Source organism: Sciurus vulgaris, assembly GCF_902686455.1.
Source record: "Sciurus vulgaris genome assembly, chromosome: 9".
NCBI lineage: Eukaryota > Metazoa > Chordata > Mammalia > Rodentia > Sciuridae > Sciurus > Sciurus vulgaris.
In genome coordinates, this window is record NC_136469.1 from 113,730,167 (window position 1) to 113,756,919 (window position 26,753).

The following is a 26,753-nucleotide window of genomic DNA, read 5'->3' on the forward strand; positions in this document are numbered from 1 at the left end:
TCACAAGTTCAAAGCCAGCCTCAGCAATTTAGTAAGAACCTGTCTCTAAATAAAATATTTTAAAAGGGCTGAGGATATTGCTCAGTAATTAAGTGCCCTTGAGTTAAATCCCCACTACCAAAAATAAATAACGTAAAAATAAAAAGGACTGAGGATGTAACTCAGTGACAGAATGCCCCTGGATTTAATCCCCAGTATCATAATGAGGGGGGAAATTATAAACTCAAATATTGCATTATTTCTAGTGTCCTAATCCAATCCTTTCATCATAGTGGCAGGAAAGTGTTTGTTGTCCAAAGACATGCTCTTCACTGATGCATGATTTCTGTCTTACCAATAATTCAGCATTGTTTTTTTATGGGGGCAGGAGTACTTAAATTTTACAGTTACCAAGGAAGAATGAAGGAAATTACAAATATTCCATGACGATTAGGTGGGAATAAGAGGAAAGTTATTGTGCAAACACATGGCCTTTCCTGCCATTTGGCTATGGGGAGAAAAGGATTCTGAAAGGAGAGAAGGATCAGACTAGAAAGAGTTCTGCCTGAGTTCACCTACACTTAAATGTCTCTGCTTATTATTAATATTGTCCAAAAGTGGTAACTGAGCAGAAAGGCCCAGAAAAGACTGTCATTCCAACTAGATTCCTTTGGAAAGCTGTCATGAAAGCACAGATTGCTCAAATGCAAGAGAACCATTTGCTCTGTGAATTCAGGTAGGAACCTCATAAGGCAGACTGAATATGGGTGCTATCAAGTGGCAGCAGTCAGGTGCTGATAAAAATGTGCCTCAGCATAAGTGCAGAATCCAGGAGGCCACAGCTGGTTGTGCTGGAGAAGCACTACTAGGAGGCCTCACTACTGTTCTGGGAATCAGAAAGGGAAGCACCCAAGGGAAGCCCAGTTGGGGAGCTCTGGAGGTAAGCACCCCACAAGAGGATGCAAGTGTGGCACCAGGTCTTCCTCAGTGTTGAAACTGGTTATGAAAAGTCACAATATTTTTCTACTTAAGATTTTTTTTTCTGCAGTAATAGGTACTAAATCCAGGGTGAACTACCAAGTCCTTTCCATATTTTACCTTGAGACAGGCTCTCGCTACATTGCCCAGATTTAGCTCAAATTTGGAATCCTGCCTCAGCCTCTCAGTCACTGGGATTCCTCCACTTTTAGGAATTTAAATTTAGTGCTTGGCATGGTGCTAGACCCCGGTAGTTGTCCCAGTTACTTAGATGAAATGAAGGATACTTTAAGCTCAAGAGTTTGAAGCCTGCTTGAGGAACATACTGAGACAACCTTCCAGGAGATAGAGGAAAAGCAAAACTTCACCCAACTCTAATTTGTAATCAGATAAGTTTCTGTTTAGTTTTGTAGTTTTTGAATTTGGGTTCACCCAGGACTTCACACATGAAGGCAAGTGGTCTACCACTGAGCCACACCTGCAGCCCTTTTGAGACAGGGTCTTGGCTAAATTGCCCAGGCTAGCCCTGGGATCCTCCTGCCTCAGCCTTCCGAGTCAGGGGATTCCACGAATACTCCATTGGTCCACCTCAGTTACCTTTGCAACAACCAAACTGCTCCTAGTTTCAGTTCAGTACCCTCTACCTTTTTGTGTGTGTGTGATGCTGGGCATTGAACCCAAGGTCTGGTGCTTGTGAGGAAAGCACTCTACCAACTGAGCTATATCCCCAGCCCACCCTCTACCTTTTACAGAAGCTGTTATTCCCACTATTTGATCAATCCTGCTTAGAAATTAGAACTAACTAAGAACTGCAACTATTGCCCACAGAAAGCGACTAGCTCCAAACTGCTCCATCTTTCCAATACTTTCAATGTCACTGATGCTATCCTCATCCTCCTTAATTCCATTTCCTCTGCTTCTCGTTTGTCTCCAGCAAAGACCTAATTCAATTCATTTGACATTAACTGAGTGCCCACCATGTGCCATGAAATAACATTGTTTATTAAATTTACAATCAGTTGCAGTAGAAAACTAACAAAAATCTAAGGTAGAACATACAGAAGTACTGGAAAACTTAAATCCTGTGGGAGATTTGGGAAGGTTTATGGAGGCAGTAGCATTTGGAAGTGGATTTGAAGGATAAGATTTCAGTTTTAAGGGCTGAGGGTGTAGGGGTGTAGCTCAATGGTAGAGCACTTGCCTAGCATGCCCAACATCTTGCATCCACTGCTCACCACCACAAAAGCAACAACAAACAAAAATAAGACTTAAACTTATAAAATGGAAGATAATCATATTCCAAAAGGATAAGAAATAATTTTAAATGCATAGAGGCAGGACACACAATGTCTAGAGAAGCATTGCAATACAGAGAAAATAGAAGAGTCTTTAGTATAAAATTTTCTAGAAAGAATGGATGAATAGTGGTTATTTATTTATTTGCAGTGCTGGGGATTGAACCCAGGGCCTTGTGCTCACAAGGCAAACACTCTACCAACTGAGCTATATCCCCAGCCCACAAATAGTGGTTAAATAAGCAAAAGCTTGTAATGAAAGTCTTTTCCCCAGTGTTTTCCGGTGCCTGCATGTACTCGAGAAATTAGCTTTCTTACCTTTATCTTCAGAGTTGCTGTATAAATAAATGCATATAAATTTGTAAATTAAGAAACAGTATTCATACACACTCACATATACACTGACTATATCTATAATCTGCTCTGAGAAATGAAAATTTGGCATTCTTAAAACTAACCCTTCATCTTCCAACACAGATTTGTTATATTTGGTTAAACCTATTATCAGTGTTTGTTGCCTTGCAATGATTGTAGATGAAGAGGGCATTTGTGTCTTTTGTTTGGTTGCTTTTCGTTTTTTTTCAGTGCCAGGCCTCACACGTGCTAGGCAACCTCTCTACAACTGGGGTATACCCTAGTCTGTAAGTCTTCTCTTGAGAGGCCCTATGGAATATTAAAGAAACAGGGCATGCTGGGTGTGGTGGTGCATGCCTGTAATTCCAGCAGTTCGGGAGGTCGAGGCAAGAGGATGGAGAGTTCAAGGCCAGCCTCAGCAACTTATCAAGGCACTAAGCAACTCAGTGAGACCCTGTCTCTAAATAAAATACAAAATAGGGCACGGGATGTGGTTCAGTGACAAGTGCCCCTGAATTCAATCCCCACTACCAAAAATAAAATAAAATAAAGCTATTTTCTTTTTGTGCTATTATGAATCATTCTTGTATTGCTCCTTAAATTTACTGTTTGACTCTTAATTCTTTTGTGTGTGGGGCGGGGGTGGGGTAGGGGGAGCACAGTACTGGATATAGAACCCAGGAATTTGCACATGGTAGGCAAGCACTCTACCACTAAGTCTCATCCCCCTTTTTGAGACAGGGTCTCAATGAATTGCTGAGGCTTACCTTGAACTTTTGATTCTCCTGCCTCGGCTTCCCCAGTGTCTGGGGTTATAGGCGTGTGCCACTGTGCCTGGCTCTACACAGCACATCAACACACATACTCCCATTTCATTCTTCAAAGGTCCTTTTAAAACAACCAGTTTGTATTGCTGTCTTTGTATTCATGGATTTAAAACATATATAATTTCTTAAGGTAATTAAGAATTTAGCTTTCCTGTGTAGTCTACTCCCACTATCCCTCTTCATGTCTCAGTATTTGGTCTCATAAAAATAGTTTACAACTATTTAGTCATTGGTTACCTAATGAGCACACTTCAATTTTTTTACATATTTCTTTTCCTAGAGTGAATAGTTGCATTTTTGTTTTCCTATTTGGTTAACTTTCTATCATATTTCCATAGTTCTATTGTTGCCAATTGTTTCCTTGCACTCCATTACTCCCAAAGTAATTTCATCCATGATAAAATATACCTGATAATCTGTTGCCTCCTTTGTTTTGTTACTCTTACCCTTCTGCTCCTCTCTGGCCCGGAGGCCTGCCCTCAGGACTACTGCAGAACTGGCACTCTGGATTCTCTTTACTCATCCAAGAAATGACCAGCTCTTCCATTGTATCCCACATATTTCTTTCTTTTTGGTACTGTGATTGAGCCCAGGAGGTCTTCACCACTGAGCTACATCCCAAATCCTTTTAACTTTTTTATTTTGAGACAGTCTGGCTAAGTTGCTGAAGCTGGCCTGGAACTCATGATCCTCCAGCCTCAGCCTCCCAAGTCGCTAGGAATACAAGCATGCACCACCACACCCAGTTCCAAGTTTCTACTGCATGCTTGCTCCTTCACTTTGGTGATCTATGTCGAGGTGTTTCCTGAGAGAATACTACTGGAAGACAAAATCTGAGACCTTTAACATCTAAAAATATCCTTATTGCCCACTAACATCTCAACTGGGAATGGAATTCCTTTTTAGAAATGATTTTCAGTAAAAACAGAAGTCATCACTTCATTGTCACAGATTCCCAAATGGTCCTTTCCCAATTCATTTAGTTCTTCCAACTCCAAGCAGCTTTTAGTCCTAATTTAGCACAAATGAGTACAAAGTTTTGAAGAATAAAACATCCCTTACAGGCTGAGGGTGTAGCTCTGTGGTAGAGTGCTTGCCTAGAAGTTCAATAACTAGAAACACAAAAAGAAAAAAATTTCTTACTATGGATCTTTTTTACTTTTTCAGTGCTATCGATTGAACCCATGGGCACATACATGCTGGGCATGTGCTTTACCACTGAGTCACATGGCCAGCCCACTCTAGGTCCTTTCACGTACACTGTACTTGGTGTTTGATGGGGTATTTAAAAGTGAAGAGTGTTCTTCAGTTCTAGGGAATCTGAAATATGTATGTTTGATACTTTGCTCCATTCTGTTTCCTTCGAGTTTTCTACCAGTCAAGCCAGGCATGACCTGCAGTCCCAGCAACTTGTGAGGGTTACAGGAGGATCACAAGTTTGAGACCAGCCTAGGCAACCTACTCTAGGCAATTTAACAAGATCCTATACTATCTCAAGAAATAAGAGATAGTATTGTAGCTCAGTGGTAAAGCACCCCTGGTTTCAATCCCTAGTACCTAAAAAACAAGCCATTTCTCTAACAGTCAGGTGTTGGACCTTCTGAAGAGGTCCTCTAATGAGTCTCTCCCCCTCCCTCCCTTCCTTTCTCCCCACCCCTTCCAGTAATGGGGATTGAATCCAGGGCCTTGCACAAGCACTCTACCACTGAGCTACATCTCCAACCCTTCTAATTTCCTTTAAAATTTGTTTCTACCATATCTTCTGGCACAAAAACAGATACATAGTCTGGCACAGTGGCATGCTTGCAATCCCAGTGGCTAGGGAGGCTGAGGCACCATGTCTGGATCTTCTATTTTTCAAATTTCAAATCTTTTAACTAATTTCTAATTTGGACTCTAATATTCAATTTACAAGATATTAAGTATCCTATACTTTTTTCATGGGCACAATCTTTTCTAAAAACAGCCATATTTTCAGGTCTTCTCCCTGTATTGGTCATTATCAGTTAGGTAATCATGAACGATCTGCTGATTCTTTTTGTTTACTTAGTTGCTTTTCTATGCTGGGGATCAAACTCTGGGCCTTGTGCACACTAGGCAAATAGAGTTCTGCTGCACTTCACCCCCAGCTGCCTGGTGTGTCTTAAATCTGTTTATAATTTCAAGTTCACTCAGATGAACTAGGGTTTCTCAATGAAAATCTTTAAATGAATCATTTGAAAGTCTTTTCCTTGGGATCACAATTATCTCTAGGAAAGGGTTTTTCCTCCTTTTCTGACTTACCTGTCAGCTTTGTAGAAACTAGGACTCTACCACACAGTAGTGTTTTAGTTGATCTTCATTTTCATTCAGTCTCTCTGTTTGAAGACTTACTGTTTCACATTATTAAAATATCAAATTTCCTTTCACTATATGACTACCGAATTAACCTAGTTACCTACCTAAATGGACAGAAAGAATACAGAAATTAGCCAACTCCCACTCCCAATCTAACACACCACACACCCCCACTTCTGCAGGGCCAATTTCTAGGTTAGTTATAAAGAGCAAATCTGCATGCTTCCAATCAGTATGCTCTCTGTAAATAATTAGGTTTGAACTTCCTCTACTGTACTAAACCACTTTCTACTCTGTCCTTTCTATTCTGTCCTTTCCAATTTCTAAAAGTATTTGATACCTTGTTTTCTCACCCTCTGTCCCTAGACATTTCAGTGGAGTCTGACTGAAGACAGAACTAGAATTAAAGGTCCTGGGATATCTATCCTGTATTATCCTAGGTCCACACAGCTCAATTTGGAAGAGGAAAATTAGATACAATGTATATATCAGATTAATAGATACATAAAATACTGAAGCTCAACATTTATAACCATTTAAATATTTCTGTAAAGAGCCAGGTGTGGGCTGGGGTTGTAGAGTGCTTGCTTAAAACAAGTGAGGCACTGGGTTCAATCCTCAGTACCACATTAAAAATAAGTAAAACATTTGTTAAATTCTTAAAAACAAAACAAAACAAAAAAAAACTGGGCATGGTGTCACATACCTGTGATCTGAGATTAGTGCGCCTGAGGCAAAAGGATTCCAAATTCAAGGTCAGCCTCAACAATTTAGTGAGGACCTATCTCAAAATCAAAAATAAAATTTAAAAAGGGCTGGGGATGTAGTTCAGTGGTACAGCACCCTTGGGTTCAATCCCTAGTACTGAAAAACAAAGAAACTTACAACAAACAAAACCCTGTAACCATGTTTTTGAAAATGAGTATCAGCAAAAGTACAATATCAGTTCAATTGTATTGAGCTAAAAACACTACATAAAAAGAAAAAATACTCCAAAACATTAAGTAAATTTTAGGGGATATGTCTGTTTGTTTTTTAGCACTAGGAGTTGAACTCAGGACACTTTACCACTGAGCTACATCCCAGCCTTTTTGAGACAGGGTTTCACTCAGTTGCTTAGGATCTAAATTGCTGGGATTGCAGGTGTGAGCCACCATGCCCACTAGAGCTTATTTTTTAAGTCTAAGTTTCCTGAAATGAACATATTATTACTAAATTGCTTAGAAAAATAAAACGTAGTATACAGGATAGAATACTGTGAGGTTCTGGGGCTGGGGAGATAGCTCAGTCGGTAGAGTGCTTGCCTTGTAAACACGAGGCTCTGGGTTCCATCCCAGCACCAAAAAAAAAAAAAAAAAGAAAAAGAAAACCGTGAGGTTCTTAGACTCAACAATGCCAGATGTCCTAGTCTGTTTTGTAACAAAATATTGGATGTGGGGGGGGGTCCTGTACAAGGAAAGGAAATTTATTTAGATCACAGTTCTGGTGGCTGGACAAAGAGTGTGATGCTGGCCTCTGGCAAGGGCACCCCTGGTTACATCATAACATGCCAGAAGGCAAACCATTCTGTGCAGAAGAGACCAAATGTATGGGGTAGTTTCCATATATGATCCTACCTCCTTATGAGAGATAGCCAGGTCTTGCTAGAACCACATTAATCCTTTCTGAGGCTGGTGCCTCCAAGATCTAAATATCTCATGCTGGGGATGTAGCCTTTACCTAGAATGTGAAAGTTCCCCAAAATCACAAAATCAAAAAGATCTAAACACCCCTTAAAGGTTCCACTACCACATCATTATCCTTACACTGGGACAAAGCTTCCAGTATATAAACATTTTAGGAACAACCATAGCTAAATCACAATAACAATCACATTACCTTTGAGCAAGTGAGTGCCATATATATATATATATATGTGCCATATATATATATATATATATATGTGCCATATATATATATATATAATTTTTTTTAACCTAAATATTGCAAGATTTTTAGCCCAATTTTAGTACCAACATGGAGGCCAGGCCCAAATTTTAAGAGTTAGAAGGAAAAGATAAAAGAAGAAAATTATAAAGAAGCAATATTTTCCAAATGTAGTAGGGAACCGAGAGAAGAAAATCCAAGCATATTTATAAACAGTTTAACAGAAATTAGTATTGGAGGAAAGAACTGCCACAAGAAGAAAAAACATCTAAAATAAATAGAAAGTCTTGAGTATCAAGTGTAACCCTTAGTTAAAAAAAAAATCATTAAAATGAAGATATTAATCCTCTGAATTAAGTGGAGCTGGGCATAGATTGTAAGGCTGGCAACTTTTGATCAAACTTTTCAGAATAAGAATTCTTAACAAATTAAAATAATCACCAAAGCATTTAGGACCATGGTGTTTAGCTGTTGCACTCCCTAGTCTTCCCACATAGGCCTCTTCTGTCCTTTCCATCCTGCTCATTACAGCTTTCATCACACCTTGCCTTTTCTTTATTCATTTCAATCTCTTACCCATGTAACTACTCCTCAAATCTAGGTACCACAATCCCTTTGTTTCAGTTACTCATTTTCCTTTACCTCAATTCCAAAGTTTTACCTCTGTGTTTTCGTACTCCTAAGATATATATATATATATATATATATATATATATATATATATACACACACACACCCTTTTCCTAAAGCCACTGTATTTTCAATGCTTCTGTGCATGCCAAAGGTCTTCCCTCAACCTGGACTCTATTACTGAAGATAAAGCCTAGGGATGAAAACAAGGAGTGAAAAGATACTAGGTATAAATAATGGACAGAAATGTAATAAGTTTTGGTTACAGGACTGGGGTTGTGGCTCAGTAGTAGAGTACTTATCTTGCTTACATGGGGCACTGGGTTTTTTACTCAGCACCACATATAAATAAAATAAAGGTATTGTGTCCATTTACAACTAAAAATACTTAAAAAGGGGGGTGGGGGCTGGGGATGTGACTCACTGGTTGAGTGTCTCTGGGTTCAATTCCCAGGACCAAAAATAAAATAAAATCAGAGCCATTTAAAAACTATCCTCTCACTGCAATCCCAGTGACTCAAGAGAGGGAGACAGGAGGGTCACAAATTCAAGGCAAGCTTGGGCAATCTGGCAGGACCCTGTCTCAAAATAAAATTAGAAAAGGGCTGGGAATGTAGTTCAGTGTTAAGAGTTCTTGCCTAGCATGTTCAAAGGCCAGGGTTCAGCACTCTGTACTATAAAAACCAACACTATTCTCTATACAATATTAAAAATAGGAAGAGACAATTTTTTCCACCAAGAACACCCCCCTATTATTTTTAAAAAGAAAAAAAAAAAAAAAAAAAAATTGGAAAAAATAACGATATTCAATCATGCTAGTAATTACCTAAACAGACTACCACTCTATCATTCTTAGAAGTTTTCCTTTTGATTTTTATGTCATGACACTTTAAGTCACCCCTATTTTTTTCCCCTCAGTGCTGGGGATTAAACCTAGGGCCTTATACATGCTATAGCTGTGTTCTCCCATTGAGCCATACTTGTAACTCCAAGATTATCCTTCTTAACCTTTAAGTTATTCAATGAAAATCTATCTGATGATCAAAACAAGTACCAAGTATTTATAGCCCTTTAAATCTGACCATTTATGATTTAGGCACGAGGGCTCATTTTGTTATCCTTGGTTTGTAACTTACAAGATGCAGTCTTTCTCCATGAAAAGGGCATTCCCTACTGCATATTCCAAGTCAGTGACCTGAAGCAAGTCCACCTTCAGGCAACAGAGCTCCTAAGCCTGTGAGCTGGTTATAAATATCCTAAAGACACAATCAGTTTTACCATTGAAATAATTAGGACAAACTTAAAAACAGCCTCTACTACTTATCAGTATTCAGATAATTCTTGGTCATTAGACTGTGTGGTGATGAGGATTGAATAGGGGACCTCATGCATGTGAGGTAAATTCTCCTTTACCAATGAGCCATACCCAGCCCATCATTAGACTTTAAAAATCCTCTTACAGTTTAGCAAAGATTCAGTGTTAAAACTGAGGTCTATAAAAACATGTTTAAGTATTTTTAAAGCTATATCATTTCATTTGATATTCACAAACATGCCCTAAAAGTACTGGGCAAATTCTTCACCCAAAAGAAAACGAGGCTCAGAAAAGTCCTGGCTCTGTAATTTTGAGTGAAAACTAGGATTAAAACCCAGAACTAGGGCTGGTTATATAGCTCAGTTGGTAGGGTGCTTGCCTCACATGCACAAGGCCCATCCCCAGCACCATAAAACAAACAAACAAACAAACAAAAAACAGTAGTAGTTGGGTGTGGTGGCACACACCTGTATCCCCAGTGGCTTGGGAGGCTGAGGCAGGAGAGTCCCAAGTTCAAAGCCAGCCTTAGTAAGTCAGAGAGGTCCTAAGTAACTCAGTGAGACCCTTTCTCTAAAAATACAAAAATAGGGCTGGGGACGTGGCTCAGTGGTTAAGTGATGCTGGGTACAAAAACCAAACCAAACCAAAAAAAAAAAAAAAAAAAAAAAAAAACTTTCCAGAACAATTCTCAGAGTCCCATGAACATATAAAGACGTGTATGTGGAGACAGAAGAACACTGCTTTAAGTACCAACTAATTCTGAATTAGAAGCTAACCAGATAGTGTTCTATTCCCAAATAATTAGAACTAAACAATTTTAATGTTTCCTAATCCAAAGATCTCATACAATTTACTGCATCATGTGTTCATCACTGTGAAATCTGTCAAAGGATATTTTCTACCTAGTTCTTTTTCTTTTTTAAAGTAATGTGAAGACTAAATTGCTTGTCCAGAGATTATCCAGAAATAAGATATAAACCATTTTCAGGGGAAAACATGCATGCATTTATTTTTAAGAATTCCCAATAAGGGGGAAAATTCAACATCTTTAAAAATGTGTTTATTTGTTTTAAAAAAATCAGTTGTGTACAAAAGTGTTTCGTAGTTTTTAATTCTCAAGACAAACACCCAACCCTCCTCCCACACCCCACCCTGCTTCAATGGTATTTCTGGTAACCCACCCATTTTCCCCTTACAGGAAGTTAATGGCTCAGAATAGACCCTCCTACAGAATTTATCATCACTAACAGATTGTTTAGAGTAGAGATCTAGAGACGCTAACAAGCAAGGTTCTTTCTCAGTGAGGTTAATGAGAATCCCTATAATGGCAGTAGACTTCCAGCAGACACCACAACAAAGCACCATCAATTGCTGAAAGCTAAAAAATAGATATTATTTTCAATAGTATTTCATTTTCTATTGGAAAAGTCTTTAAATTACATTAAATAAGTCTCTTTTCCCCCAAAGAAAACGTCTAGCTTTTATTATGATGCCTGTAAAAAGTAGGTAACAGCAAGCAGGTAAGGATCGTTCACAGCACAGTGCATTGACTTCTCTCCACTCATCCTCAGAACCAAACTTATAAACTGTGCCACACCTGATTATATATAGCAGCATGGTTGAAATAACCAAGCAAAAGGTGGCACATTCACAACTCACATTAGGTGATGATCACAGGTTTATGAGGTTAGATCAGTCCAATAAAGCAGTAACAGAACAGGACAAGGGAGATAACAACACTCCCCTACCCCTTTGTCACAAGATTTTTCATCTGTATTGCAACAGTGCAAATATAATGTATGACAATTTGTAGACATTGGAAAAAAGTCACACTTGGGAAAAAGACTATTTATCAGTAAATACTTCAAGTTGCCTTCTTCCCAGTGACAGCAACTGGCTGATAAGCATTTAATTCAAATGGTACTAAAAGAATGGACTTGCAACTTTCTAAAATCAATGGTTTGTACCCTGGAATTGAAATTCCTTGAAACTAGAAAAAGTGATTAATATATCATTTTGTAAAAGTCCATGAAATAAAGTTAAATGTAAACAGACAGCTTCCTTTTTCATATCTAAACATTGTTTCCATTTATATACAAGAAGGTATACCTGGCTTCAGCTCTTCTCTGCCCAGATTCATATTAAATCTTTCAAACCAACGATTCTTAACTTCTCATGTTGCTACACAGGATTGTGAAAACATTATCATACTTCCTACAGAGTTTGAAAAGCTCAAACCAGGCATACGCTTACAGTCAAGATCTGCTTTTCACATTGGTAAACTTATTAAGCAGCCTAAACAGTAATATAATACACTGCATTCTGTAGTGCATAAATAAGCAAAATGTAATTGCCAAATCCTTCTTACGGATACTTAAAAAGAATTATTTTGCATAGTTTTAAGTGCCATCAACAATCACATATATGAAAAACTTCAGAAAAAGAAAAAAAATTAAAAAGGCCTTACTTTCATTTAAAAAATTACTTGCCTCAAAAAGAAAATACTTTTTCAAACATTTAAATATCCTCAAAGGTGTTGTGTTTGAGTAAGCCATAGTCACAATTCTAAATATTTCAGAGAGTCAACTCAGAGCACCTAAATTAGTGCCAAATTCCTCAAATATCTATATATATACGACTATGTATTTAGGTCCCAAACTAGAATTTGTAATATTTGTACTAACATACAAGTATTTCTTTTTCCAAAAGTTAGGCACATACTCAGGAAACAGACCTGATTATAATAAAAGCCTATTGTAGTGTCAGTGAATATTACTAATGTGCCTGGTCAAAACAGGATCTCATTGTGGCGGGGGACAATTTTTGAGGGCTTTTAAAACGGAAATATTCTAAAACATTGAGAATTACACAAATAATTCCCACTGGGGTATCTTTCCTTCTAGGCCTAAATATTTAGCATTCTTTTTCCAAACATAATTAAGAACAGAAGGAAAAAGAAATTGCCTTAGTTTCTGTATTTGGGGAATTACATCTACCTACAGAAAAGTGAAAAAGAAAAACAAAAAATCATGAAGACAGTGGAAATGTTAACAGAAAGGAAGGACCATCATCACATTTAATGTAACTAAGGAAAATAACTTTTTATAATGAAGATTATGTAGACTGTCAAACCAAATATTGTACCTTCCAATTTCTGTGTACTGGGGATGCTGAAGTATAGTCAGATGCGCAGATATAATAGAAGGCCAATGTGCATAAAAATCAGCAGGGCAGAGCTGCCTCCAACAGCCAAGTATGTAATGCTTGACTTTGGTAATCTGAGTTCTCTCTCCTTTGTGTAACCACAGACAATTTAAACATACCCTGATAATATAGGCAAATAGTAAACTGGATAGATGTGATATTTTTAAAAATCCAAATAATACTAATATCTCCAAGCCACCCTCAACTAAATAAAGTTAATTCTAACCAAATGTGGATCAAAATACCCATATTTTCACACAATCCCATCTTACTTCAAAATATAAAGAAAGTTCAAGGTTTCACCTATTCAAAATAAATAAAGAAAAATCTTGTTTCCTTTGGCATCTTTGGAAAAAAACTAAACTATAGCAATAAAAGGATGTGATTGTATATAAAGGAATATATGTTTAAGCAAACATATAAGGGAAAAATACATAGCAACTTGTGTTTAGTATGCAATAATATCAACTATAAGAGTTTACTGTTAATTAGAAAAGCCTTACAAGTTTTTGGAAGAACCTTCACATCTTTAACATTACAATATATTTAATAATGGTTCTTTTATTGCTTCTAGTATCAAGATTATTGAAAAGTCAAATGAAGTTATGCTGACTTAATAGGTTCAAAAATTATTTCCAAACACTTCAACGATTATAATTTAAGATAAATAACACTTGAAGAAAGCAAACCTTATATATGATTTTCAATATACAGCCTTACTTTAATTCAGTCTGATTCCATTACATTTTTGTTATTTTGCATTGGTCCTGAAAATTGAATAAGACTTGTATTTCTATGTATAGAACTGCCTGCATAAATCTACTTCAACCTTCATAAAATGGTCAAATTAAGTGTTTGAGCTTGCAAAACTAATAATTTTCAAACTTTTGAACTTAGCATGAAATGTAACTTTAATACGAATAGAAAGTCTGACTATGTACAAGGTAAAGTTTTCAATTCTCATATTATCAGAAACATCATAAAGAAAGCTAGATTTATAACACTTCTATTCCTATGTGCATTTGAAATATGTACAATAAAACACCAACACAGCTTTCATGTGTTAATATGGGGAAGTGCAAGCAAGAGTGACTTTTAAAGTATCTGATAAAACAATCTCTATGAAGCCCAAAGATTAGGCTAAAAACTACCAAAATAATTCATTGCATCTTTCTAAGTTCTCAACAAAAAAATTTCATCAGTTTAAAAATTAAAAATCAATGTCAAATTCACTGAAAATCTAAGTTGGGTTCTTTCCTTAAATCTGGGAATACTGCAACATCAAGTATTTACTGGTTTTGCAAGAGAAAATTGCCAGTCCCATTTTTACATTCTTACAAGAGTATTTGAAAAACTGTGACAAAACATTCCAAATCTATGACCTAAAATTGGAGTAAGGGATACTGACCCTCAGCACATTTCCCCACCAAGTACAGAGAAATTTACCATCAGAATATTAGCTGTGTGTGGTAAGAGGGGGAAAACAGATACAGTGTCCCAGTCTGTCAACAGGACATAAAGGCTCTGAATAGGTCACCATCTTCAATTCTGAATAAATCTCATATTTAAGAATTTTCTAATGCTTAAAATGGTGGTCTTTTCAGCTACCCATCCTAAGAAGTCAAGTACAAGCATGCAAGTAAATTCACAGGCACAGAGGATCCATGTTAAGAACAGTTAAGGTAGCTGTGATGCAACACCAACAATTTGAATGGCCCTGACACACTCAAAATATTATCTTAATTATTCAACAAAATCCTGAAGCAAACTCTTGCTAGTCTTGTTACACTGCTAAACACTAAAGTAGCATGTTTTTTCCATGGTTTTAGCTTAGCTCAAAGAATCTTTACACTATTAAGTATGAAAAAAAAATTAAAGTATTTCCCCTTTTTAAATTTACACAGACGTTTAATTAGCTTTATTTACAGAGCAGGGATTTTTTTTTTCAGTCTCCAATGGTGCCTAGATAACATCATTAGGCAAGATTGCCAGTTTAAAAGAAATCTATGCAGAATCCTAAAAATAACAGATGTTGGTGCTCCTCAAGAAGAGGCAAGTTTGACTATCAGCAGCTCTCTCTCTAGGCCTCAGTTACTCAGAAGCAATTCTGTTGCAGTCTCTACATCCCATGATTTTGAAGACAAGGCCACTATTACTGCATTCTGTAGAGAAAAAGAGAAGGGAACAACAAAAATCAAATCTCAAGAAATTTTTTTTTTAAAATACTGAATATCAATCACTATCTTTTTATTGACAGATTATTCATTATTTCTTTTCATAAGCTGCCTCACACTTTCAAGTGCTTAAAAAGTTTCTAAAAGCATTTGTAATCAACAAAAAGAAAAAATAATCACTGATTTTTAGTAATAGAAAAATTATTTATAAAAACTAGATTTTTCTCTTACTTTCTAAACCATTTTGCCAAAGATTTCCAGCAATAATTTAAAATCAATTTATATATCAAAATCAACATTCCCTTATGTACTTACCCTATCGAAGCCCATAGCACATAGGTTTTCTATTTTTTTGGTGTATTCTGGACTAGAAACTGGTGCTCCAGCATACACGTGTGCCCAAAGTCGAGCTGTTTGTTTGAACATTTCAGGATTTTGTTTGTACTATATGAGGAAAAAATTGATTGACATGACAATAGTTATAATATTCAATGTAGTAGTTATCTCTTAATTACGTAAGACCCTGCTTTTTTTTTTTTACAAATAAAATGAATTTACATTTAAAATGTGATTCATTGAGTCTGGCTCAGTAGTACATGCCTGAATTCCAGCAATCTAGCTGGCTGAGACAGGTGGATTCCAAGTTGGAGTCCAGTCTAGGCAACACCTTAGTAACACCCTGTCTCAAAATGAAAGCTTAAAAAGGGCTGGGGATGTTGTTCAGTGATAGAATACCCCAGGATCAATCCCCAGTGCAGGGAGCAAAAGGGGAGTTCATTGGGCTGAGGGTTTAGTTCAGTGATAAAGCATGGCACTGTTTTCAATCTCCAATATACCCACCCTATAAAAGGGATTCACTTTTCAATATGTCATTAAGGGAAAGACTGCTTAACATGAAGCTTTGATTCAAAAGATGGGTTGATAGAAGGAACAACAACAAAAAAGACAAAGTTAATTCACATTAATCTCCAAATTTCACAAATTAGCAAAAACCTAACATTGAGTTGAGGTTCAGTGAATTTGACATATTTTTAATATTAAGTGAGAGACATGTGGAATGTTGCACAGAAGTGAACTTTATACAACTAAACAGACACTAGCTTATAAAATTATATGAATATCATCTAATAAATGGGAACAACTGGTACTAACCACAACTCAGGTTAAAATACTACTAGATTTTTGCTCTTTTCCTAGAGCTGTAGTAGTGTATAGTGCTTTCTTTCTTTTTTTGACTAGGCAAGTGCTCTACACTGAACTATACCCCCGAGCCCAACCAGCACAAGTGAAGAGTGATTTAGGAAATTCTACATCTAAAGTTCTTAGAGCATGCTACCATCCTTTCAGTAAAGGGAATTGAACCTTGGGGACTTTTACTGCTCCACTGAGCTACATCCGGAAGTTCTTTTAATGTTTTGTTTTATTTTGCAATAGGCCCTCACTAAGTAGCTGAGGTTGACAGAACTTGGAATGCTCCTGCTTCAGCCTCCCAAGCAGCTGTTATACCATGTTTTCAGATAGTTATGAATTCCCAATAATTTTTAAAAGTAGTGTTTTCCATATAAGCTGGAAAAAAAATGTAAATTCATTCTCAAACACTCCAGGACCATCATGGGTTAGTGAAACACAATATTTTAATTGAGTAACTGTTTAAATCACTCTAATATTTCTTTTCAATGTATTAAAAACATTTTGAATATTTTTAGACTCATAAGCTTCTATTACATATTAAAATGATAAACTTGTTTCTACCATTAATGAATAACAAGGAAATAAGTAAAATAAAAATATTTTTGGAGGGTGGTGCCAAGGGTGCTTAACCACTGAGTCATATCCCCAAGCCCTTTTTAATTTTGAGACAGGTCTTCCTAACTTGTTTAGGGTCTCACTAGGTTGCTGAGGCTAGCTTTGAACTTTTTATTCTCCTGCCTCAGCCTTCCAAGTTGCTGAAATTACAGGTGTACACCACCTTACCAACCATAATTAAAATTTTCACACTATTTTTGGCATTAAAAGAAACCATTTAGTTTAACTTCAACCTGTGGGAATGCAAAAATTGGAATTCAAGTAATATTACTTGACTACCAAATACAAATACATATGTACATATACATAAAAAACAATAATTCCATGCACTCTCAGAAAATTAATAAGACATTATCAAGAATATATACGTGAAATAAAGAGTAGATAGAACTTAAAGGGAAAGAAAGAACAAAAGTTTCTAAGAACAGACAATGCATAAATTGAAACCTCACAGGATAAAAAGGTTTGTTAGGAGAAAACATTTCCCTTCAGGGGAAACATGGCAGACAGAATGAAGAGACACAAAAAGAAATTTTAGGTATTTCCCAGTTACTTGGAAGGCTGAAGCAAGAGGATCAAAGTTTAAGACCAATCTCTAGTACCTTTAAAAAAAAAAAAAAAAAAAGAAACAAAGAAAAGAAAACCATTTGAAGAATAAGAAGAATTTAGGGGGCTGGGGAGATAGCTCAGTTGGTAGAGTGTTTGCCTTATAAGCACAAAGCCCTGGGTTCGATCCCCAGCACCAAAAAAAAAAAAAAGAAAAGGAAGAAGAATTTAGCACTGAACCTGGAGTTCAAATCATGGAGAAACTGCAAACTAAACAATGTGGATTCAAGTAAATGATAGTGGAGCTACTAATAAGTTTTTAGTAGTAAAGTAAAATAACATTTATATTGCATAAAGCTGTTATCAATGTAGAAGATGGAAAAAAGGAAAAGGTGGACAGAGAGAACGGAAAAAATGAGCCAGGTGCAATGGAGCATGCCTGTAATTCCAATACTAAGAAAACTGAGAAAAGAGAATCACAAGTGCAAGGCCAAACTGGGCAACTCAGTAAGAACTGGTCTCAAAATAATAAAGTTCTAGGGATATAACTTGACTGTAAAGTACCAGTGTTCAATTCCCAGTTTACAAAAAAAGGGGGGTGGGGTTGAAGGTGGAAGAAATGAGAAAGAAAAGGGACCGATGGCTATCAGAGTATGTATGAAAACAGTGACAGAAACTGGAATGCAATCAAGAGGGGAATTGGAGAGGGAAAGCTCAAGAGCATACAAGCTGAAGCATGCCCAACATAATCTGGGTTTAGTCTATAACATTGGGGGTTGGGGTGGGGAGACATGAGAAAGTCTCCTTAAAAGCTGTGTGACTTGGGTATTTAAATAAATTGGTGATAGTACCATAGAAAAATAAACTGATTTGCAGGGTTTAAGATTCTGCATTTAGTTTTAGCAATATTGTGTTGTAGTATCTAAGGGGCATTCCTACAGAGCTACTTAAGCAGTTTAAAAGAGATGCTCAGGAGAGTAGTCAATCCTAAACATTTTAACAATGTACAGGTGATAATGTCGGTGTAGATGTGATCATCCAAGTGAATACATATAATGCAAGTAAAAGGAACAACATCAGAATCAGCAAACTACATTTAAAGTTTAAAGGTCTAAAATAAGATATCACTGTAGGAACTAAGAAGGAACATCTACAAATATAGGAAGAAAAGGACAGTATCTCAGAAATCAAGAGATTTCTAGGTTTCAAAAAAATGTTCAGCAAATTGTAATGGCTTAGAATAGGGTTTGGTAGTCTTTTTTAAAGAGTCGGATATTAATAACTTAAGACTTTCAGACCACACAGTTTTCGTTCAGTGCTGCCACTATGCTGGAAAGAACACAAGTAGTGGCTGTATTCAAATAAAGTGTTATTTATGAAACCAGGCACTACAACTATAATTTACTAATCACTTGCCTTAGTGATTAAATATCAGAACTAGAAAATATTTATTCTGTTTAGCAAATCAGAAATTCAAGCTAATGCTACTATACCACTTCAGTACCATGGTAGGAAATGATTAAAATTATCACCAGAAGAGATCAATACTGAATGAAGAAACCAGGCATGGTGGTGCACACCTGTAATCCTAGAGGCTCAGAAGGTTCAAGGTCAGCCTCATCAAATTAGTGAGGCTGTAAGCAGCCTAGTGAGACTCCGACTCAAAATAAAAAATTAAAAAAGGGCTAGGAATGTGGCTCAGTGGTTAAGTACCCTTGAGTTTAATCTCTGGTACAAAAACAAAAACAAAAAAACCCCTGAATGCAGGGATGAATCTCTGTTCACACATGATACTATATAATACAATATATGTAGTAAGATGTTAATTACAGAATCTAGAAGCTGGGGGGGATGCGTGCTACAATCCGAGCAATTTCAGAGGATGAAATATTGCAAGTTCAACACCACTCTGGGCAATACAACAGGAACATTTCAAAATAAATAGGTAAATCTACCTACCTAAATAATAGATATGTGGGTGTTCACTTTTTGTCGTTAATATTTTTGTGGTATTGGGGATCAAACCCAGGGCCCTGTGCATGCTAGGTAACTGCTCTCTTACTGAGTTACCTGCCTAATCCTCCCGTGTACTTCTTTCAACTGTGCATTTGGAAATATTCATACATTAGAAAAACAGCATCTAACATGTACCCGATTAAACTATGTTAAAAATAAAAGTTATTTTTACATGTGACACAATCATCTTACTACGAGAAAAGAAACCCTTTCCAAATTTAGTTTCAATATGCTCAAGGATTAACAGCACAAACCACTACAGAATCATCAACAGGTATAAGGAAGATTTTCAAAAGCACCATCTTACCTGATTTGCTACTACCGCATCTTGTGGATCATCCGGTTCTGCAGCTGCCAATAATGCTTGCAATGACAATAACACCGTGCGTAGAGTCATTGCTGCTGCCCTAAATTTCAAAACAGGAAAATACTCCAATTATAAGGGTTTTGAATGGCAAAAGCAAAGTGGATTTTTCCTGATTAAAACAAAACTCTACTAGCATTAAGTTATTTACCTTACTTCAGTAGTTAAGTTACAGAAGTTTGTATTATATATACCAGCCTCTCTTTTTTGTTCTTTACAATGAGTTTTTCTATTTCTTTAGATAATTCAAATAATTCCATCTTGCACAGGACTTGTTTTTTCCTTATTGTTATCAATACCTTTCTTGTCAGCTCTATCCACTTCTCTAGATATAAAGTGAAAAAACATTAATACTAAATAGCCTGTGGAACTTTCATTCAATGGCACTCCAAAAACAAGAAAGATCCTACTGAGTAAAAAAAAAAATTTTTTTTTTTGATACTCAGGATTGAACTCAGGAGCACTCAACCACTGAGACACATCCCCAGTCCTTTTTTGAATCTTTTTTAGAGACAGGGTCTCACTGAGTTGCTTAGGACCTTGCTAAGTTGCTCAGACTGGCTTTGAACTTGTGATCCTCCTGTCTCAGCCTCCCAAGCTGCTAGGATTATAGGAGATGTGCCACCTCACCTGGTGTAAATATTTTATTTTAAAGGAAGTCTGAAGTCATGCCATGATATTCTGAAATAGGGTAAAGTAAGCTTTTTGGTCAAAATGCAATACTTAATTCATGCTTCTAAATGTATTTATAAAGACAATATCTTTATAAAGTAATTATTTACCTAGAAAAATATAGCAAATATTCTTGCTATCTGTTAAAAATGTGTTTTACCAGGCTGAGGTTGTGGCTCAGTGGTAGAGCATCTGCCTAGCATGTGTGAGGCACTGGGTTTAATTCTCAGCACCACATATAAATAAATAAATAAATAAATATATAAAAGTCCATAAACTAAAAAATTTTAAAACCTGTTTTACCAAATAATATTAAAATATTTATAAACATGAAAAATATAATGCTGACATACCATACATGTTGAAGAATATCAGTTTGCTCATTCTTTTTTTTTTAATGGTGCTGAGAATTGAACCCAGGGCCTTGTGCATGCAAGGCAATCACTCTACCATCTGAGCTGTATCCCCAGCCCTGCTCATTCTTTTTAATACAAATGAGACCATTTCAAATCAGCCTTATCTAATTGAGTTCCTGATTCAACCCACAGAACAGACAAAGTTCCCCTATTTTCCCGCATTTGGTACATAAATAGGACCATTCTATATATTTAAGAGAAGTAAATTTATTTCTTTTTCTTTTTTTTTTTTTGTAGTGCTAGGGACTGAACCCAGAGCCTTGTGCTTGCAAGGCAAGCACTCTACCAACTAAGCTTTATCCCCAGCCCAATTAAGGATTTCTTATGGCAGTGAGTCTCAACTAAATGTTAATCCCCCAACTGCCAACATCAGTATCACTTGGGACCGTCTAAGTAATTGAAATTCTTCCCATCCCACACCTACCAAATCAGAAATCAGGAGTGTTTTTATCATGTGCTCTGACTGATTCTAACACATGCTAATGTTTGAGAAATACTGTTCTTTAAGCTTAACTAACAAAGACTGCTCTACACTAATGAAATAAAATCAGTACCACATTTGTTCATCTATATTTTATATATTGAGAGAAAAAACATTATAAATGATTCTTTAAAATGTTCATAGAATAAAATTTTTTAGTGTTCAATTTATCATTTTAGATAAGCTACAGGAACTGAAAAAACTGGCAGCAACCCTAAAAAAAAAAAAATTAGATACAATGCTAAATTAGTATTTAAAACAATAGAATTTTTAGAAGCTTTTCAAAAGTACTATGACCTATGTAGTTTTCTGTAATGGAAATTTCTAACCAAGAAGCTAAATTTCCTAAAGAGCTTACACAAGTTGTTTTCAAGTCATGACATCTTTAGTATGGATACTGTTAAGACAAAAGTTAAAACATAAAAAGCCCAATTCATTCTTTAAATATTTATTCTTGTCTTTCCATTATCACAATGAAGATGTTTTATGAAGAAAGTACATTTTTATTAAGAGTATAAGTTTCATTTTATGTTTAATTTCAAACACAATGTTTAAAAGCATATACACAGCCAGGCATGGCGGTGCCCACCTGTTATTCCAGTGACTTGGGAGGCTGAGGCAGAGGATCACAAGTTTGAGGCCAGCCTCAGCAATTCAGCAAGGCCCTAACTCAAAATAAAGAGGCCAAGGGACGGAGTTTAATGATAAAGCACCAGGGGGTTCAATCCCCAGTACAAAACAAAACAAAACAAAACAAAAACCACCCACATCAAAATTGACTACATGTAAAGGCATAAAGCTAATTGAAACCACCAAAAAAGGGGAATAAACAACAAGGTATCACAGAAATGAATATATAACAGGTAGCTACCTAATATCCCAATAGGCTTTTCCCCCTTTTTACAGAGCTGGGGCTTGAATGTGGGACTTGTACGTGCTAGGCAAAAGCTCTACCGCTGATGTGTACCCCTAGCCTACCCAATGGAGTTTTAAAGCAGCCTAATTTGAAAAGAAAATCCATGTGGTATTACTTTAAGTAAAAGTTATGTAACTCTTTAAATAATAAAGTTATAGCTTTTAAGGAAATGTATTTTAATAGAAGAAAATATTCACTGAAATAAAGTATTTCATATTAAAAGTTATTAAATTCACAAGTTAATTTAACTTGCAATAAAAATAAGGCATGTAAAATAAAAGCATATGCATTTTTATTTGTTCTTTTTAGATATATATGACAATAGATTTATTTTATAAATCTTGACAAGTCCTTTATAACATTACATAGGCAGACTTACATCTTAACAACACTTTTCTTTAAAATTGGTAAGTTTTCAGAAGAATGAAGTTGGATTCTTATACCACATATAAAAATTAATTCAAAATGGACTTTAGATCTAAACATGAGTTAAAACTAGAACAGAGGGCAAGTTTCATGACGCTGGGTTTGGCACTGGTTTCTTAGATATGGTACCAAAAGTTTATAAAACAGCTTTAAAAAAAAATTCAGGAAACAAGGAAAAATAAGGGTAAATGGACTACAACTACCTGAAAATTAAATCAACAGGTAAATGCAACCCACAACATGGGAGAAATATTTGCAAATCATTTATTTGAATAGAGATTAATATCCAGAATATTTAAAGAGTTCAAGTCAACAAAAAGTCCAGTTTAAAAATGGGCAAGTTACCACACTTGATAGGCTATGAGTCCAACCAACTCATGCAGTTTGTGAATACAGAAACTCTCTTCTGACTTCTCCAAAATTTGCCCTGTTCACTTTTATCTTCTTCCTGGAAAGGATACTGGACAGATAGACTTTCATGCAATGCTGCCATCTTTTCTACCCCAATTCCTGCCATTTGAATATCCTTGAAGACCTGCCAAACCACACAATACTTAAATTCCTGGATCCTAACAATGCCAAATCTACCCATCCTCTATGATCTAAATCAACTTTGGGAGCTGGACATTTTCCATTGGTCCCTTTGGGCTTCCCTATCCTGCTTGCAGCTTTGGTAAACCGATCTATAATGTCTGAAATAACTGGTTTCTTTTTAGTCTGGCTTCTGGGTGCAAACAATGGGAAGCCCTATCAGGAGATGGGAGAAATAGGACAGGAAAGTAACAGAGATAACCAGTGTTAACGTTTTACAAGTATAGACTCTTATGTGCATATATATTAAACCGATTATGTTAAAGAGTTAACAGTGCATAACATTTATAAGTCACTTTTAAAATATAAATAAAATCTTGTCAAAAATAAAAACAAATGTTCATTTTAATGGCTATATTGGGTTTCAAAATATGTAACTGCCTACATTTGGAAATGTTGCAATGTTGCCAGTTTTTCTTCATTAAAGAAAAATCTATGTTTAATGAAAAAATAAATAAAAATGGGCAAGTGGGGTTGTAGGTGCAGTTCTGTGTAGAGCACATGCCTAGCATATGCAAGGCCTCCAGTATTGGGGTGGGGCCTCTTATCAAATACTTCTCCAAAAATATACATATGGCCAATAGGTTTATGAGAAGATACACAATGTCATATATCATTAGGGAAATGCAAAACAAAATCATCATTAGTTAGTACCTTACAATCATTAGGATGGCTATAGCCAATAAAAAAAACAAGAGTGGTCACCAAGACCGTGGAGAAACTGAAACTCTTGTATTATAAAGGTACAAACACTATGGAAAACAGTATGGCAGTTCCTCAAAAAATTAAATTGGAGTTAATAGATGATCCAGTCATTCCATATATGGGTATATATCCCTCCCCAAACTAAAGCAGCTTGAATAATTATTCAAACACCCATGTTCATACGAACAATACCCAAAAGGTGGAAGTAATCTAAGTTATCATCAGTGTACAAATGGATTTAAAAAAAAAAAAAAAGTTCGGCTTTTGTATATACATATAATGGAATATTATTTAGCCATAAAAGGGCAATTCTGACACATGCTACAATATAAACCTTGAAAACACTGTGCTGAAATAATCCAGACATAAAAGGACAAATATTGTATTATTCATTAATATAAGGTACCTAGAGTAGTCAAATTCATAGACACAGAAAGCTCAGGGAAGTTTTTGCTTAATTAGGATAGAGTTTTAGTTTTCCAAGATGAAAAAGACTTCTGGAGATTGGATGCACAACAATATGAAGGTACTTAGCATTATTCAACTGTATCCTAAAAAATGGTTAGAATGGACTGAGATTTCCCTCTCCCACAATCTTTCGCACTCTTCCTTTCCAACTTGGGAATAGTACTATAGCTCCTGCAAAAAGGGTGGCAAGAAGGGCCATCTCAATGAGGTGGTAACCCAATATTCCCAAGTGCATTCACAGTGGGCCTAAAATAAAACGCCCCTTTGGTACTCAAAGAGAACCAGAAATTTTCCACAAAAGGAAATGGGGTCTGCCTATGTGTTCACCGGACCCAACAAAGTTATCTGGACCAAAGGAATATAGAGTGGCCCATATATCATACCCATAAGGAACTGTTGAGAAAATTTAGTAAGGATGAAATCTCACCAAATAAGCTTCAAACTTTTGTTACCTGTATTCATTCCCATTATAACTTCCTGACACCTACAGATAAATGTGGATGAGGATTAAATGCTAACTGTCAGAATTATAAAGCTGCCAAAACAAAACAAAAATTTAGGTGATAAATTCTTCCCTTGGAGACTCATAAATTCACTACTTTCTACTTCCTTCTATGTTCAATGTCTTTCTATTTTGAAGACACTCAAACTATTAAAGACCTCTGGGGTTACCATTGCAAGAAGCAGAAACTAAGGCCCTGGTGGCACACACCTACACAATTGAGACCTTGTGTCAAAATTAAAAAAAAAAAAAAAAAAAAAAAGGTGGAAGATACGGATCACTGACTAGCACATGCAAGGCCCTGAGTTCAATCTCCAGTATAGTAAGAAGAAAGAAAGAAAAGAAGGAAAGGGAAAGAAAAGGGAAAGGAAGAAAGAAAGAAGAAAAGAAAAAAGAAAAGAAAAAAAGAAAAGAAAAGAAGGGAGGGAGAGAGGGAGGGGGGAGGGAAAAGAGAAAGAGAAACTAAGAACCTAAAATTGAGCATTTTCAAAAGAATAGTGTAACCTCGAAACTGTAGAAAAAGATCTGGAACTGGAACTTTAGATTTAATTCATAACAGTCACAAATAGAAAAGTTAACGTTCAGCATAATAAAAAAACTTCAGAATAAAATTATTTTGGGGAATGTTTATAAACCATTAAGTATCAATTGGTTAAAAAGAAATTTTAAAGCAAAGTTTTTTAAAGGCTGAAAACAAATCAATGATAAAATTGTTTTGAATACTTAAGACAATACCAAAACAAAACCAATTTTTCTGATATGAAATGCTACAGAAACTATCTTTGATGGTACAAAGAAATGTGTGGTCAAAAGATGGTGCATGTGTGCAATCGCAGAACTTGGGAGGCGCAGGCAGGAGAATCAAAAGTTCAAGGCCAAACTAGGCAACATATTAAGACCCTGTCTCAAAATAAAAAATAAGGAGGGCTGGGGATACAGCTCAGTGGTAAAGCACCCTGGGTTTAATCCCCAATACCACACACACAAGTTAAAAAAAAAAAAAGTGAATTTTTGGAGAGCTGTATATTAATTCTAAAAATCTAAATTTAGTAATGTAACAAACCATACAAGTAAAAACGTGGTTTTATTCCATTTACCTTTATTTTTACAAAGTAATGATTAAATCAAATTGCACTGAGATTTGCAGGATTCAGTCTATAAAATTAGCTTAAATCTATTAAAATAAATCCCAATGCCAAGTTCCTATAATCTCAGCTGTTTAGGAGACTGAGGCAGGAAATCACATGTTCAAGGCTAGCCTAGGCTCTAACTTTAAAAAGGGCTATAAGCTTCTCTCTGCTTCCTGGTGCCATGTCCTAACCAACTTTCTTCTGCCACACCCTTTCTGCTCTGATGTTCTGCCTCACCCAGGGTCCTAAGGGAATGGAGTAGGCCATCTAAGGACTAAACTTCTGAAACTGTGAGAGACCCAAATCAACTTTTCCTCCTCCTTTAAAAATAGAAAAGAAAAGAAAAAAGGCAGGGCGGGGGCGGGGGTGGGGGTGGGGACACGACGACCAACACTGGGGTTGTAGCTCAGAGGTAGAGCACCCTAGTATGGGGAAAGGACTATCAACAGGCAAACGATAATATAGTTAATATGACTGCTTAAATATCCAAGGACTCCACAGGGCCATACTATGCAGAATAATCATATGAATTGTTCCTGTTTGAGTGACTTTTCTATTAGAGATCTGAGGAGATGATCATCAATAATCCAAGTTGTTTAAAACACTGAATGATATATTTTTGTTATCATTTTGTATTAAAATATAAGTAAAAGTTGCTACGTATCTAAATTTTTACAAATACGTATGTGTACGTA

At 36.0% G+C, this 26,753-nt stretch overlaps 1 protein-coding gene across 1 annotated transcript in view; it reads right to left on the bottom strand.

Moving 5' to 3' along the window:
* Nucleotides 1-10,685: 10,685 nt before the first annotated feature.
* UBE2K (ubiquitin conjugating enzyme E2 K) overlaps nt 10,686-26,753 on the bottom strand; it is a 60,555-nt gene continuing 44,487 nt past the window's right edge. Inside the window, exons 5-7 of the mRNA XM_079152883.1 lie at nt 19,695-19,794; nt 15,335-15,463; nt 10,686-15,007 (exon numbers count right to left, since the gene is read on the bottom strand). Coding sequence (XP_079009009.1) covers nt 14,933-15,007; nt 15,335-15,463; nt 19,695-19,794 — 304 coding nt within the window. The 3' untranslated portion in view covers nt 10,686-14,932. The remainder of the gene's footprint in view (nt 15,008-15,334; nt 15,464-19,694; nt 19,795-26,753) is intronic.